This window comes from Anser anser (genome assembly GCF_964211835.1).
Source record: "Anser anser genome assembly, chromosome: 3".
Lineage (NCBI taxonomy): Eukaryota > Metazoa > Chordata > Aves > Anseriformes > Anatidae > Anser > Anser anser.
The window spans coordinates 81,100,440-81,118,297 of NC_139722.1; the positions used below are offsets into that span (position 1 = coordinate 81,100,440).

The 17,858-nt window shown below is 38.4% G+C and overlaps 1 protein-coding gene across 3 annotated transcripts in view; it reads right to left on the bottom strand.

Moving 5' to 3' along the window:
* Positions 1-17,858, bottom strand: part of LYST (lysosomal trafficking regulator) — an 85,056-nt gene that overhangs the window by 3,554 nt on the left and 63,644 nt on the right. For all 3 annotated transcript variants that reach the window (XM_083830070.1, XM_083830068.1, XM_083830069.1), the window contains exons 36-51: positions 17,692-17,788; positions 16,984-17,045; positions 16,531-16,586; positions 15,333-15,485; positions 14,755-14,999; positions 14,019-14,085; positions 12,611-12,767; positions 12,071-12,211; positions 11,485-11,702; positions 9,830-10,060; positions 8,527-8,716; positions 5,806-5,942; positions 4,906-5,004; positions 2,208-2,347; positions 1,833-1,930; positions 100-256 (exon numbers count right to left, since the gene is read on the bottom strand). In XM_083830070.1, coding sequence (XP_083686196.1) covers positions 100-256; positions 1,833-1,930; positions 2,208-2,347; positions 4,906-5,004; positions 5,806-5,942; positions 8,527-8,716; positions 9,830-10,060; positions 11,485-11,702; positions 12,071-12,211; positions 12,611-12,767; positions 14,019-14,085; positions 14,755-14,999; positions 15,333-15,485; positions 16,531-16,586; positions 16,984-17,045; positions 17,692-17,788 — 2,248 coding nt within the window. The remainder of the gene's footprint in view (positions 1-99; positions 257-1,832; positions 1,931-2,207; positions 2,348-4,905; positions 5,005-5,805; positions 5,943-8,526; positions 8,717-9,829; positions 10,061-11,484; positions 11,703-12,070; positions 12,212-12,610; positions 12,768-14,018; positions 14,086-14,754; positions 15,000-15,332; positions 15,486-16,530; positions 16,587-16,983; positions 17,046-17,691; positions 17,789-17,858) is intronic.

Consider the following 17,858-nt stretch of genomic DNA (forward strand, 5'->3'; position numbering starts at 1 on the left):
TTCTTTAAATATCATACTGATTGTTTGGCTACATGCTATCGAACCACGAACTTAAGTTATAAAGCATTTTACTGACTAAAACAAGTTTCAAATGCTTACCTTACAACTCCGTTTTCAAGCCCCCCTGCAATCACATTGACAGATACTCCTTCAGGCTGGTTAGAGAAAGCAACAGAGCAAATACTTTCCCTGCAGTGTACGTGTCCCACGAGATCACCGTTAACTGTCCAAAGTCTCAAATCACTACCCCCTCCAACTGTAAGAGAACACAGCACATCAGTATTAAGAGAGAAATCTGTACCAGAGTTAGGTCTACGCAACAGAATATTTAGCCATATTTATAGCCACTGCAAAAACGATTCAGAAGACATCGTATCTACGGAATGCTGTACTTTAAAAATGAATTCATGTAGTATTTTGTATGACCAATGTTCATGTATTAAAAAGGAAATCATACTATCTTCTTTAAACTGCTTTCTCATACCCTGGCTTGCATTTAAGCAAAATACTTGAAATACTAAGTGCAAGTAGCTTACCTGGTTATCTGGCATGATATACATGTATATATATATAGTGTGTATATATATAGGTTATATATATATAATATATATATAAGTAATGATAACCCAGCTACTGCTTTGTCTTGAAAGGGATTGAAACATGTCCTTTACCAATTAAAGAATACAATATTTTCCAGCAGAAGTTGGCTTAAGAGCTACAGAAATGGATGAGTTGTAAGTCTCCATGTCAGTCTGAAACCTAAACACAATGTTTCTGAAACCCCCAGAATAATTTCCCCTTATTTTTTAATACTATAAACTGTGCTATCTTGCCTTTTTTCCCCCTTCAGATTTGGAACAGCATTAGTTTTAATTCAGTCTATGGAGACCTACAGTAAGGAAAGCTGGCTAAAAGATATGTCATTATGTAAGACCTATCTTACTCCAGGCATAACAAAGGGAACTGGCTCAAGCAAAATTAGAATTCAGTCAACGACCATATGGATTAACAAAGTTAAGCTCTCTTCCTTCATATTCTGTACTTCTTGGATCAACAGAAGAAAATTGGCATTTCGATGGAACCTATTACCCAACCCCCATGTCAAGTTAACAGATAAAGTACACACAGGTATTCTTATAGACATCAACATAGTGTGAGGTCTCTGACTTGGCCCCGCTTGTGTTGTAGCACACAGGCAGTCTTTGAGTCACTGAGCACCCTGAATTATACTCAAAAAGATCTTAATGCCCTAGTCCAGGAACAGCACTATATGGGAAATACAATATAAAAAACCTGCTCTAAAATAAGATTAGGCCGTAAGGCAGGGGCAGAATTATTTTCTTCTGTAGGAGCCCTAATACAAATACCTACTCCACCTTTATTATAGCTGTCGTTCCTCTTTGTTATATGCTGGTTTAAAGCAAAGCCAATCTGGTTGCTTCTAGCAATATGGAAACATTTAAATTAAGTGATGAACAAAAATCCTGTTACTCAGCAATGCACTGTACTCCCCTTAAGATCTGTACCTGTAACAACAAATGCCTGTAAAAATGAAAAGCAACTTCACAGAACTTAGGTCTCCCAGAAATCTGTTCAAATTTCAAGTCCTTATCAAGAGACCAAGCTGTTTGCTTCCCTAACTCTCCATTTCACTCTAACACCTGCCTAATAATTTCTGGAGAAATTCATATGCTAGTATGTAAAAAAAACAGAAAAGCACTCCTATTTGACCAAAAGCATCCTCAGATGATTAATACATACTCAACCAATATAAAAGCAAGTCTCATGATTAATCTGGTCTACAAGTTAGAAGCCTTGACTGCCAGATATACCTGAATCACAAACTGTTGCAATATCACCAGTTGTCTCACTAGCTGAAACTGCCGTCACAGGACTCTTGTGTCCAGACAGACTCTGGACATAGCACAGCCTAAAAAAAATAGAGAGCAAAAAACCTAAAGTTCAGATTAAATCATTTTTGAAGAACCTTTTCTACATTTAAGACATTCATTTCAACAAACACTCTGCATAATGTTATTTTTCATTTTCATTCTAGAATTCCTGCATATTTCATGTAAAAAAACAGTAAGTTGGCCTTCACATGAAAGATATGCATGAAATAAACTCAGTTAACATTGAAGTGTAAAGATATCAAAACGTTGGAAAACAAGTACTTAAAATGTTGCCAGTTACATATATACTCGTACCTGTTCAAATCCCATATAATGCAGGTTCCATCTTTGCTGACGCTTATCATTATACTGTACGGTTTGCACACAAACAAGCTTGTTATCTCTGCTGTGTGACCATACAGATGGACTTGTGACTCCATTTCTATTTCTGAAGGCTGAAAAAGAGCAAGATGAAACAAAATCATCAAACTAAGATTTTAATGTCTATTTTCTGAAAAGGATAAACCCTAGGGACAAGTTTAATTCTTGGGTTTCCAAAGATGATTCCCTTTTACCATGATCACTTTAGAATATTGTTATTGATTTATTACCCCCAATGTTTTTACAGTGATATGCCGTATGCATCAATAACATTCAACTTTTTCTTCCAGTGCTCTACTCTAAGCAAACATTTTGACGTAATTCGGTAACTTCAAGAGAAACTCTTCTGCTGTCAACTAAACACCTTGAAATCAGCTGGTCTGCTTTGTGCAAGACTGCTGTTTTTCCATGGTAGAGAAATGACAACCTCAGTATTTCAGTATTGAGGCAGTAATTTGAAATAAAGACAGAAAATCTAGCTCTGCAGTTAATACTACTGAACAACAAACAAAAGCAGCAAGTTGACCACCAAATAAGACAACTTATTCAAATTATGTAATATGAAACAATTCAGACGTCTTGAAAACGGTGTTAGCTGAAGGAGCTGCTTAATCAGAATACTAATGCTGTAAGAAAGCCCGCTGTACAGAGATTATTCTAATCTTTGTAAAAATGAACATTTCTCTGCTATGTTTCCTTGCACATCAGAGCACGTTGTAGGCCTGCTATACTTATCCTGTACCCTCAAACAAAAATAGACAAAAAACTTTAAAGTAGCGATAGACAGAAGAAAAATACACTTAACTATTTGTTTTTCTGTGCTAAAAGGGGACAATTTAAGCTGTAATGCTGCAAGAGTCAATACAGTTTAAGACATTTTTATAACATTCAAAGTAGTATTTCCTTTTTTTTTTTTTTTAACCACCTTAAAGACTAAGAAAAAAGCATCTGACAACATGGAGCTATGCTTTGGATTCTGACAACATGGCTCTTCAGATTCCTATGCTGACAACAGCAATGACAATGACATGATACCCACATTATGCCTATGCATGAATCAGGGCAAAATAGTCATGTTTCAAGCACTGTGTTATAACAGACTGTTCACTTTATCACTGAACAGCTGACAAAATGCATACAGAACAGATGCTAGGAAGCACATTTGCATTCCCTGCAGCCCTGACTTGGGTAACTGACTCCACAACAGGAGCTACAAAGTTGGCATCAAGGTCAACCTGCCTGAGGCATGTAAAACTGACAACGCTGAGGAATTCAGCAAAGAGTCTCAAACAACATCTGTGCAGCTAAACAAAAAAAAATCACTTGTTTCTAGGAAATGTAGAGAACTTGATCATAAGCCTACTACTGGAGTTTCTTTTCCGCATGTCAGATGGCGAACAGACTGAATTTCTATTTTAGTACTTTTTTTTTTTTTAATTTCCTTAGAACTGGAATACAAGTCCCAGTATAAGTTATTTACAAGCTTTCTATTGTGGTGAGCAGTTAAGGTGTTTGACTTAAGATCCAACTGACTTAAGCTGGTAGGCTTCAAGTTCTACTTAAACTTTTAAAATCAAAGCCGGTGAGCTCAGGAAGCTTGAGTTGCAGATCACCAGAAATTGAAAGAAAGCCAAGGAAGCAATTGCAGTATGTTCACGTTCTTCCCAGTCTAAGCATCTGCTGTTTGCCACTGTTGCAAGTGGCAGCAGACTGGGTAGGCAGAGCAGATCATACCAAACCTCCCCCTAGCCCAGCCTAATGTAGTAATTCAAGAGCATCTATAGTACAATAATACAAACGTGTTTGCCAATACCTGTATCAAGCTAAATTTGATAAATCAGTTGGGTTGTTGCTATGGATAATCACACAGGCATGCCTGAAAATGTCTGTCAAGAATGTTACAAACTTTGTTAAAACTATGAAAACGAGTAAAAATTACTGTTAGAGAAAATCAGACAAGCTCCAAAACTCAGTCTGAATCAAAAGATGAATTTTAAGTTCTGTTTGTATTTTCATACCATGCTTATAACCACATAGTATCTAGGAGATTTCTTCTAGTATCTCAGCACCTTCCACTAGCACGTTGAGGAATGTAACTTATTACTTCCCTCCACACCGCTTTCCCCCTCAGGAATATGACAAAGTGATGAGGCTTAGCAGTTAGTATATACATTGTGGTGACTCTCTCTGGTGTAAACACCTCCTGCATTTGAAATGTTGTTTACTTTGTGGTAATGCACATTCTAGTTCCATTTAAGGTTTTGAAAGGCTGACTCTTTCACAGGAAAAAATACCCCCAAATTTAGAGAGCTTTCCATGTGCCAGAACGCTTCAACTCCAAGCCCTAGCCTGAACTGAAAGCTCTGTGTAAATCAGTTACACATCCAGATGGTGAGGGCCAACTAGAGGCTAGCAACGCATGAAAACAAGAACATAAACCACACAATATGAAGAAAAAAATATTTTACTATGTCAAAGAGGAGCCTTCAAAAATAAATACTAACCAAGCACTTGATCTTTTTAGTAAAAGTCCTGAATATAACATTCCCCTTCTCTCACTTTCCCTGTTTAAAAAAGGCTGTAAGAGCTAATAGCTAAACCCTAAATATCAGCTCTGCCCAACAGAACTTACCGTATTGCTCGTGAATCTGTTCATATATGCTGTGATGACACCAGACTTACTACCTGTGAAAAGCTGACAGCTGTCTGGGACCCAAGCACAACTGGTTACCTTGGAAAGACAAAAAGCCAGAAAAAAATTAGAACAGGAACTGCTATTGTCATTATGCCATAGCACTTGGTCCAAGTGATTTCTATTGGTTATCCTAAGAAAAGCCATGTAAATACTTAAGCTAAAGAAGAAATCCAGGAGTTAAAGATATATCTGCTTTACGTCATATTTACTATGACTCCAGAAACAAAGCAGAAAATGCTGCATTGCCCTGAGCTCACAGCCAAAGAGCACAGTGAATTTTTGCAGATTTCTAGATCTACAACCACATCGACCAGAGTATTTTCAGTAAAGTCTCAAACAACATTGAAGTGAAACAGAAGTTATACAGAGTTCTTCAACAATCTTTTAGGCAATCTTTTTTTCTTTTTCCCCCAGAGGAATCAAACTATAGTGGAATTCTACTTCCAGTGAGGCGCATCTATAATTTTTCCTTGTTTTCAATTTTTCTTGGTACAGAATTTAGCTTTCATAAATTCACACCAATAATCCACAGAAGAGAAAAGCTACAAAAATCAAATGCATTCAGAAGGGATCTTTGCCTAATACATGAACACATCCAGGAACAATATCCACTGGAGCAATGAGGGACCCATGCCAATGAAAGAGAATCCAACAGACTAGAATGAAAACATTGGACAACTGCATAAAGTTGTGCTTGGATGCTATCTCCCCAAAATAAGAATTCTTGCTTGCTATAGGCTTTGCAAAAAATGAAAGCAAGAGTAATTACTGCCACATCAAGCCACTGCATAGTTAAACTAGTAATATTCAATTGAAGACCGAGAGACTGATTTTTACCTGATGGAACTGTGAACTCTGGATAAAATTTACTGGAGGTTCACTCTGCTTGCTTTTCAGTCGTAAAATGTTATCAGCATATCCCCAGCTCAGGATAGCTGACCACTGAATATCAGTGCTATGCATACTTCTCACACCTGAAGGAAGGCATATAGAATTCTGTGTCATATGCAACCAAAGGGTTTATCACTTTGTTAGTCAATAATAAAAAATAAGGTCTGTGTTTTATTACCAGCTAGAATATAGAAAGTGATTTCAAAATAAGATGCTTTCTGCTAGTACATTACAAATGAAGACAGCCTACAAATGAATACAGTGTTTTTTTCAGAGACTATGTAAACGTTCAGCATTCTCCAAAAACAGCTAGAAAGCTGAACAAAGCTTTTGAAGCAGCATTGCATCTAGTAGGAATGGAGAAAAAGGGATGTTGACAGTACTTCCCAGACAGAGAAATAATTACTACTTATTACTTCTTTGAAGAGTATTACTTTTTTCACCTGAAGCCTTCAACAGAATTTATAAATCTTTCACTAGGACATTACAAAGGAAAAAAGTCATGAGAACCTGTTTACACATTATCAATTAGAATCCCTTCAAGAAGTTTACCTGAGAGCAGCAGATCCTTCACCTCTGCTTTTTACTGCTAACTTTCCTCATTCATTACCTCTAAAACTTGTTTTTAATTATCCCTTCCATTGCCACATATTCTTTTCCTGTTTTTCAGTTCATTTTGGACTGAATCTGCTGGTAAGTTCTAAAGTTAAAGCTTCATGCTTCAGTCACCTTAATGAAAAATAACTTAATTACTGGATGCCTATAGGTAGTTTTGAAAATTACAAAGGAAATCCATCTGCCAGGAAAGATATTGCCGCCTTTGCCTCAGTCTTTAGCGGCAATACCGGTTGTTCTCCGGACACCCAGTGCCCTGAGCTGGTGGAAGGGGATGGGGAGCAGGATGTGGCCTTCGCTATCCATGAGGAAATGGTTGGCGACCTGCTACGGAGCTTGGATGTGCGCAAGTCGATGGGGCCGGATGGGATCCACCCAAGGGTACTGAGAGAACTGGCGGAGGAGCTGGCCGAGCCGCTTTCCATCATTTATCGGCAGTCCTGGCTATCAGGGGAGGTCCCAGTCGACTGGCGGCTAGCCAATGTGACGCCCATCTATAAGAAGGGCCGGAGGGCAGACCCGGGGAACTATAGGCCTGTCAGTTTGACCTCAGTGCCGGGGAAGCTCATGGAGCAGATTATCTTGAGGGTCATCACGCGGCACTTGCAGGGCAAGCAGGCGATCAGGCCCAGTCAGCATGGGTTTATGAAAGGCAGGTCCTGCTTGACGAACCTGATCTCCTTCTATGACCAAGTGACGCGCTTGGTGGATGAGGGAAAGGCTGTGGACGTGGTCTACCTTGACCTCAGTAAGGCTTTTGACACCGTTCCCCACAACATTCTCCTCGAGAAACTGGCTGCTCGGGGCTTGGACTGGCGTACGCTTCGCTGGGTTAGAAACTGGCTGGATGGCCGGGCCCAGAGAGTTGTGGTGAATGGAGTCAAATCTGGTTGGAGGCCGGTCACTAGTGGAGTCCCCCAGGGCTCGGTACTGGGGCCGGTCCTCTTTAATATCTTTATCCATGATCTGGATGAGGGCGTCCAGTGCACCCTCAGTAAGTTTGCAGACGACACCAAGCTAAGTGCGTGTGTCGATCTGCTCGAGGGCAGGAAGGCTCTGCAGGAGGATCTGGATAGGCTGGAGCGATGGGCTGAGGTCAACTGCATGAAGTTCAACAAGGCCAAGTGCCGGGTCCTGCACCTGGGCTGCAACAACCCCAAGCAGAGCTACAGGCTGGGAGATGAGTGGCTGGAAAGCTGCCTGGCCGAGAAGGACCTGGGAGTATTGGTGGATAGTCGGCTGAATATGAGCCAGCAGTGTGCTCAGGTGGCCAAGAAGGCCAACGGCATCCTGGCCTGTATAAGAAGCAGTGTGGCCAGCAGGTCGAGGGAAGTGATTGTGCCCCTGTACTCGGCTCTGGTGAGGCCGCACCTCGAGTACTGTGTTCAGTTCTGGGCCCCTCGCTACAGGAAGGACATGGACGTGCTCGAGCGAGTCCAGAGAAGGGCGACCAAGCTTGTGAGGGGTCTGGAGAACAAGTCTTACGAGGAGCGGCTGAGGGAGCTGGGCTTGTTCAGCCTGGAGAAGAGGAGGCTCAGGGGCGACCTCATCGCTCTCTACAGTTACCTGAAAGGAGGCTGTAAAGAGGTGGGGGTTGGTCTATTCTCCCACGTGCCTAGTGACAGGACGAGGGGGAATGGGCTAAAGTTGCGACAGGGGAGTTTTAGGTTGGATGTTAGGAAGTACTTCTTTACCGAAAGGGTTATTAAGCATTGGAACGGGCTGCCCAGGGAGGTGGTGGAGTCACCATCCCTGGAGGTCTTTAAAAGACGTTTAGATGTAGAGCTTAGGGATATGGTTTTGTGGAGTACTTAGTGTTAGGTCGGAGGTTGGACTCGATGATCTTGAGGTCTCTTCCAACCTAGAGAAATCTGTGAATCTGTGAATATACATGTGGAAGCTGTTCTTGGATGTAATAAATCAATTTAAATCAATCTTCAGCAAAAGACTAAATGTGGAAAATTTACTGGGGGATAGTAGCATTAGATTTACAGATATTATGGTTCTGTTTTGCATGTGTTGTGCATGTAGAGAATAATCACAAATCCATACCTTGCTCCTTGCTATATATCATCAAAAGGCAAAACTTGCGGGACAGACCACATATAGCTTTAGTTGGTAAAGCTTGCAGAGAGCCAAACCTTTCTCCATGTGGCTGGCTAAAACAGACAACAGGATCTGGAGCACTTGGGGAACCAACATATTCTCCCCACTTCAAGCCTTTTATCCATGGCAATGGACTCTAAAACAAGCACAAATATGGTTCAAATTAAAAATGTCATAAAAACTATTCAGAAAAATATTTCATTAGGAAGGGAGAAGAATCATTCATATCACATTCCCATAAACAACCACACACCTGTCCTACACGACGTGAAAAAGTAGAGGACAAAGCAGCACAGTAAGCATTTACCTACTCTAGGTTTGCATATAGAATCCAGAATTTGTTGAAGGCATAAAACTAATACCCATTTTCTATAACCAACTTAAATTCAGGTCTATCTTACTTTATGACATAAAACAGTGAAAAATATTTTCATGGATTTGTAATATCATTTCATTCATTTTCTATATTATCTTTACAATGCAAACATGGGCAGTAACTTGCAGTTTAAGGAACAGTCACTGAAGTGTTTAGTAATAAGAACAATCTGGTGGGCACCTGATCTTTTTGGTACCAAAGGCCATCAGGTATCTTGATCAACAGAACAAGAGGATTGCTACATCTAAGTGCAAATGTACATGCAAGTCTAAATTAAATGTAAAAAAATCATAGAAACTGAAGGACAAAAAAGGTTATTGAGGATATGATAAAAAGCACTGATAAGTTAAAAAATAAGGCCTCGTAAAACCTTAGACCAGGCAAATTATAGATACTTCAGATAAAGTATTATTCTGTTGACAGTTGTTAGAAGCAGAGGTACCTCTGGAACGCCTTGTCTGTGGTAATATACCCTGCATAATTCCCAGAGAAGAACTTAAGTGTGCAGTGACAGTTATTACGTGAGATAACTGGATGCTGGGATAAAGGAGGTATAGAAGGAAGAAAGCAAGAACCACATTTATTTTGGTATACTACACAAGGAGGGACAAAACTCATATATGCCAGTCTAGCCCCTCTCTGGTGAGGATGAATGGTATGCTGAGTAGTGCCTCTATGAAGTGGCAAGCCTTGCCAGTGGCAGTAGGAAGGGATGAGGGAAGGGTCTGGAGAATGAAATGGATGCAATTCCAGTAATATTATTCTGAAGGTGAAAGAGTATCTATTCTCCATTACTCAACTTTAAATATTAAGGGTACAACAGTTACAGTATATGAATGTTAACTGAACCATTTTGCAAACAAAATGACATACTGGATATATTATTTCTTTGGTGTGCTCTCTGGTCTCTCTGAAAGCAAACTGCACGAGTAACCCCATGGCAGCAGGAAGCTCTCCTTCCATGATGAGCCTGGATCCAGGTCTGCTAACATGTGCTGTATGGAATAGCTGGCGAGGCGTTTGCCCATATGTTTTTATCATCGTTTCAAGAGCTCTTCTCTGAACAGGATCCTCAACAGCAGAAACATCCATCCCAAAATAGGTCTAGATAGGAGAAATGAAAGGAGGGGTGAGAATGAGCTTGTCCAATATTTCTTTGCGAAAGATTTCTAAACACACATGCAAATTTAAGAGTTGGACCCATCAGTTCTTCAGCTGGACTGGAATCCATCCCATAATGGCTATCCTGAATAAGGAGCCCGAGAACAGCAACCTTTTCAGCTCTTCTTTACTGCAGATAACTACCACCTTGAGACTTATCATCTGAGCTTTTCCTACATGTATTCCACAATTAATTTCAGTCAAAGGTTTTCTCAGCAGACTTTTACTAATCTGTGTGAAAGCTGAAGAGTTGCTGATGATAAACAAAAAAGCTTTGTGTACGTCTTTACAATTAATTTATTAAAGCTCTGGTTTGAAATGGGAGGGAGGAAGAATCTCTATATTCCAGAGAAGTGGGAATTCTTCTCTACTTTTCTTTCTTCATAATTAACCATGTCTCTAATTGAGTACCACATCCTTTTCATCAGTTGCACTGACAAATGCCTTCACTGCTCACTTGAAAAAAGTGAATGCATTTACACAAATTTAATGTTTTAAGTTGCAGAAAATAACTAAATCAGTACTTAAGCACAAGAAAGGAAAGGGAAGCAAAGCATTTGGATGGGTACTTAGAAAGTAAAAGCCACCACTACCAAACATGACTGCTGTTAGCTCCTCCAACAACTATGGAACACATAGAAAGCGCATATCCACTTGAAACCAGGACTGCTGGGCTGACCAAGCCTTGTGATAGTAATGATTGAAGCTAATGACTGAAGCTTAAAAAATATATATATTTAAATCTGAGATGTCAGTGTCATAGTAAGTCAGTGATGACACTCTGGAAGACTTCATGTTAATGAAGACTTACTTGACTCTTCTGAAATTTAACTTACTGGAAGAGAAATGCTTATTAGAGAGGCAAAAAAAAGATTTTTATATATATATAGTCTATTTTATATATATAGAAATCTTGTTTTTATATATATATATATATATAAATAAAAGGGAAGAATACAAATACTGAGCACAAGAGAAAATGAACTATTTTAATCTTACCAGAACCTGCAGCAGAGTCTGCCTAAATTTAAGGCTTCTTTTCTATGAGAAGGAATTAGACCCTACAAACAGCTACAAACACCAAGCCTGTATACCACTGCAAACAACTAACTTTTGAGAAGGTGTAAGGTGTAAACCCCGTACCTGATCATTCCTTATACCCATCTCTAGGCAAGAAAGATAAATTCACACACTAGTTCCTGGGATCTTCTCAGTTCTGCTTAAAGCCTTTTCTTATTCTTTAACATTTTGTAAGCAAGTGAACTTGCTCCATGCTGGACGTTCTCCACGCAAGTTAGACTGAACTTTTCCCCCATTAAGTTACTAAGTACAATGAACAAACATGCAACTTGATAATAAATACTTACTGCAGGATGAAAGACATTAATGGCCTGAACAGAGGCTTTGCCTTTTTGTTTATAACCAAACACCAAGTCAATCCAGTGACAGATTGTCTGGGAAACATGATCAGACTCCAGAGCCTGACGATGGATCAAGATGAACAGACGAGGGTCATTACGAGCCCAAGGTGGAAGATTAACATGGTTAACTCTGTCACCATTTTGGCGTACTCCAAAATCAAAACCTAGAAGCATGGGAGTAAATGTTCCAACATTTTAGTTTATAGTGAGTTCAAAGGAGGGTTTTTATGAAGGCTAACTATTAAGCACAGTTATTGCTAATCAGCCAAGCAGCACCCTTACTCAATCCCCTCACACACATTCAATCAGATAAATGGGAAACACTCCTTGGCAGCTTGGAAAGAGTTTAAGAAATTTCCCTTATGTCCTACATAACAGCTTTTGTAGCATAACCTATAAATTCATGCCAGATTTCTCCCACATATCTACTACTTAGCATATTCAATCATGGGATATGAGTGTTCTCAGTTTCAACCCAGACTCAACCCTCTGGCTGTTTTGGGTATATATTTTTGGTATCCTCATAGTATACCTTCTCTGTTAACTAGAAAGTCTGGAAGGTAGAAAAATTCTGGGATAAGTTCCTTTACATCAGTCATCGATTCATACGAAGAGAGGCGCCACGTTGTATTGGTAGAGTGAAAAGTTCTGTCTGGGATGTCAAAACTTTGATCTGTAAGGAAATCCAAACCAAATTTGTAACATCAACGATGGACATAAAAACACCTGCACATCCACAACTTCAAGAAGTTTACTGCTCTGGAATTAGCTGAGAACATTTAGAATTTGTCCACCTTGATTACTAAGTGTAAAACAAGGACTGGAAGTCAAATATGGTATATGTTTAGAATAAAAAGCTGAGCTAAAGTATAAACAAATACGATATACAGCTCTATCCTCTAGCTTGATAATTTCAGAATAGGTCTATTGTGTAAGCACATCAGATTTAATTTTAGTGATCTCAGCTATTTGGAATTGATACTATGCTAAACAAGAGTTACATACAGATTTCCTGGGTTGCTGAGACAAGATTCAGATGCGAAAGACAAGTGAAAGCAAAAAGTAATCTTACCTTGATATGCTAAAAACATCTTAGTAAAAGGCGGCAGCCTCACTAGGAAATGAAGCACAGTTCCACTGTTGGAATAATGAGATCCATAGTGATATGGTTGGACAGGGGGCATTGGATCATCCTCCCGTGCTCCTTTACGGTACTCTTCTTCTAAGTACTAGAAAAGTAGTGGGGAAAAATATCAGAAACCTCCTACTTAAACTTCAACACAGACAGCTTGCTTTTATCATCAAGTCTAATTGCTGAGATCACTTAGTATTTCAACACTTCAGCTCCTCAAAAACCTGAGATATGCCCAACACCATCACTTTTTTATAGAAGACTTCCACCATCAACACCTACTACAGTAAACAACTTTTCTGAAGTAACCATTCAGTTTTACCACCTACCATTCAAATAGTATTCCAGCAATTGTTCTGAATGCCCATTCAAAGTAAGTCACTGTCTTCTAAGAAAAACCTTGTAAATTTTCTTCGCAGTTCAACTCCATTTTGCAGGTATTTAACTGGACTCTTAACTTATAGAAAAGACAGGCAGTTTGGCACTTTACAGAAGCCATGAAAATGCTGTGCTAACACTAGAAAAATAAGGGACAATCCTATTCCCTGCATTCTAGTAACAAAAGTAAAATCTTGCCTACTTTGTTTAGGAGTAACACGAACTTTTAGAGGAACAATACATTTACAAGTGCTTTAGAATCAAATAGACTGTGTCCAGAGACATGTGACCACTTTTACAATACAGCTAGGGATCAAAGTCTCGAGTTAGTTTAACTGACTTGCTGTCTGTTATTACTTTTGCATTTTTTTCCCTTTTATAACACTACAGAGAAATTGTACAGTCTTTTCAATATTGCAAATACTGTTTTTTTTTCCATGTAAATAATATCATAGACCATTTCAAAAGACATAAGGTTTAAGGTCCAGATACAAATGCTTTCCAGCCCCAGCAGTTTATTTCCTACACCCTTAAAAAGGCAGAAAAACAAAAAACTCTAAAGAGCATAATAATCTTAACAGTCCAAGTTAAAATAGTGGAGTACTTGAGGGGAAATAGTTTTTCAGTTATCTAACAAAAACATTAGCCACAAGTTTAATTGAAACCATGTCAGTGAAAAAGCAATAATACATCTTCCTGATCTTTAGAGATCTTTAAATATGTATGTTCAGGTGTAAGACCATACTAATTTAACCTCCTAAGCAGTACCACATGGAAAGAATAAATTGATTTATGACATCAGGTACAGGAACAATCACAGGTTCCAAACAAAAAAGAAATCTCAGGAAAGATAACACACTGGAGATGACAATTCCATAAACAAAATACTGTGTGTCCTCTTATCGTTACATATTTTTAAAAGCCTCCGTATTTATACATAGGAAAGACAAAAAGCAGGTATCTTAGTTACCTTGTAAGTATCTACGTAACGATCCTCTTTTTCTTTGGACTGCACAGCTATTGGTTTGACCAGATTTCTGTAACAGAAGTAGCACCCATATCTTGTCATTTTATAAATGATCTTTGATTCACACCATTTAATGCATCATTACGAATATGGAAAAAATCACACAAAGGACAAGCAAAACAGCATTTTATAAGAGTTCAGAAAATAAAACGGACACTTCCAGTTAGTGCTATGAAGGCAAACTTCACAGGCTGCCCATAGCATACTAACAGGCTAGCAAGTGCACTCAAAGTACCTCTGTCAAATCAGAAGCATTTAAAAGCAAAGACTTTGTGCATTAATGTCAAAAGCAGCTTAACAGGAATTTATTATGGTGGGACAATTCATGTGGATCTATTTACAGTTAAGGCAATATTATTTTGTAATTGGCCAATTTTTTATGGTATTATTTTCTTCTGTTTGATTTTTTGCTATTTGGCCTGGTAGTCTTTAGTCATAAATTTAAACATATGGCTTTTATTTAAAATCAATGAACTATCATTATCACTTTACAACAGTAGGTAAGTCCAATCTATGACATCCTGTGAATATATACTCACACCACTAGGTATTTTATTTAAATATCCTTGAACAGTTGCATTCATGTATATGCAAGACTTAATACAATGAAGTTAAATAGCTACACTGAATAGTCAGTTTGAGTATTTGGAAATAACCAGTTCCAAACATTTCATATTACCTATATACTGATGGATCATTTAGGTCCAGTGTTTCATTGGTGTAGTCAGAAAGTATAAAGGGAAATACTGGATATTGCATGAGATCATTGAAGGAACGTCCCGCATGTTTGTTTAAATGAGTCAGGTACTCAAAGTTAGTAATCTGTCCTGTGCACCACAGGTGGGTCAAAGCAGTAATGTTTCCATACTCCAAAAGATTAGGCAAATTGTTAGTTAAGATGTTGTGGTACACATCATCACGGACCTAAAAGAAAAATACCATAGATTTAATCATATAGTTTTAAATGCTTCAAAAAAAACAAAGCTTAGTAAGTTTCTCACAAATTCCCAGAGATCTATTATAACAGAGTAATGTTTAGCATTACTAAGATTTCTTTAACATCTTAATACAAAGATGTGTTTTACACCATGATTTTGTCTGTCTAGAAGCATAGCTAAGCAGAGTTTTTTCCAAAGATATTAAGCAGAATTGATTATTAGTTCATGCAACAGATCTCCTTAAAAACTAATACATGAACATGTTATGAAGGCACGGCAAAATTCTTTGATGTATTATTACGCATTGGTGCCACGTTACCTTTGTATTATCAAAAGCCAAGAGTAAAGTTCTGCCATTTGTTAGAAATATTTCCACAGCGTTGTCTCTTAGCTGCCACCAGCGCTTATGAACTTCCTTAATTTCCTCATAGGTCCAAGAAAATGATGCTGGTTCAGTTTCTCCATGAAAACTCTGAGGAAGATGCAATTGAAAAGTTAACCTAAAAAGTAGGTTTTCCAAACAAGCAACTTTTCTTCAGTGAGACCAGTTTATAACCATAGAGCATATCATAAAGCAAACTTGGAAAATTTTGCTGTGATGCTTTAAGACATTCTTGTGACTTTTTTCATAGATTTTTCCCATCCTCCCCTCTCCTCAAGGCAATCACGTATACTTCTCACAGCCACATCAGTACCCTATCCAGCACTCCAGACCAAATATACTTTCACTAGCACCTAAACTAACATATTGGACAGCCAGAGTGAGCAAAGCTTTGCCATGAATCCCAGTTCTGCCAGTTCTACAAAGAACAAAGCAGTAAAACAGCAAAACAGCTGGTAGCATCTTAAACCACAGGAGTTGTGTTTAGTGAATGCAAGGAGGAGCTCCCTGAAAATACTGTAGGACTTTCAGTAGCATAACCCCTAGCTCAATAATTTTCTTAAATGCCTGTTGGACATACAAAGTTGAATTAGGTAATACATCAGAGCCTTTGTATATCAGAAAGATAAAGTCAGCTTCTATTTCCTGCATAAAACATTTTTTTCTTATATAGGATAAGGGGGAGGGGGGTCAAGATTAGAACATCCTATGTAATGAAAAATTCAGGTAACAGATACTGTATTCAGGTAACAGATGGTGTAAGAATACAGCACAATTCATACATTTGGTAGTCTCTATACATCACAGTGATCCAGCTTCCATTAAGTTATTTCAGATGCAGGCTAGAGCAAGTTCTGTACATTTAGCGTAATGGACAGAAGTTGCAAAAGACTCCCAGTCCACAATTTCCTCCCCAGCCCCAAGTTGCTGGATTTCCTCTTCCCTGTTTTCTGCTACTATCACTGACACCGCAGCCAGGCACAACAGGAACACTGAACCCAAACTAATCAGTTTCACTGGTCTTGTCCATAGACACATAACTCTAGCACTCAGCAATCTCAGTGACAGTAGACAAAAGCTAGTCACTGTCACAGTTTGGAAAAGTTAAGTATGGACAGCGTGCTCTAATACTTACAGTATGTTCAATCGTGTCTGAAGCATTGTCCTCAACAAAATACATGCCACATTTCCCTGCAGGAAGAAATAGTTGCAAAAAGGTATCATGATATTACCATTTGTATACCGCACCTTAATTCATACAAACATTTAGCATCTAGGTGTTAAGAAAACTAAGAACAGTACCTGGACAAGACAGTACTTGGCTGACATGGAACTTATTCCACAACTTTTGGCAAGTACCATGCAACTTTAAAACTAACTACAATCCAAACACCACTCATGCAAATGCCAAAACTGATCTATAAAATATATTATACATGAAAAGTCAATCAACAGTTTGGTTACTTAGCAGTAACATTCCTCATAACATATTCAAGAACAAAAATGTTCTTTAAAAATTCAGCCAAGTATACACACACAGCAGAAATCGTAGACATGGATATTTATGAGAACCGGGAGTTCTACTTACCCAGCAACAGTTCACCAGCAGTCTCTCTAGAAGGTGCTACACTGATGCATCTTCGATTAACTCTGAAAGAATTCCAAGAGTAGTATTGCTTACTTTTGGCGTGTACCTAAAACTAACAGCCTCAAAGGCTACAACTGAAGGACTATGACCCAAAAGGTTCAAATCCCAAGGAGGTAAAGAAAACGGAACCTCAACTCTAGACTTGCACGCAACTGTATCTGTATTTAATTTATTGCATTGTATGTTCTCCGCAGTCATTTTAGGTAGGATTAGACCCTGCAATGGGTAGTAAATTAACACAACTATAGAGTTGTATAACAATCATAAAAGCAAGGAAGACGAAAGAACGATTTGCTTTTGAACACTGATGGAAAGAACTATGAGATCTAGTTGCACTGCCTGTCCTGAATATATAAGCAACAAATAAGTAAAGAAATACCATCAGACTGTCCCACAGAATACCCTTATCCCTTTATTACACCAGACACTATATGCTTTTAGTGATTTTTGACATCACGGAGACTTTTAAGTGTCAGAAAACCTACATATTGGTAGCTCTGATCCCTTGTGCATGTAGCAAGAAAACACCTTCAATTTGACAATAGTCTCTCAACAAACATTAAGAGAATTGAGTAAGGTGAGACAAAGCGAGGACTTATTTGGGGTAGGAAAAAGTGAAAAAGGGAGGTAAATCTTATCAAAAATTACCTTATATGTTCACTTGCAGCTTTGTCCTTAACAGTTGAAGAATGAGAAGAATGTGTTTTGTCTTCAAATAGGTAAGATAATGGAGGTTTTATCATGCCTATTAAAAAAACAACTAATAAGACACTAGTATTCATTATTATTCAGATCTACTCTTATGAGAGGTTATA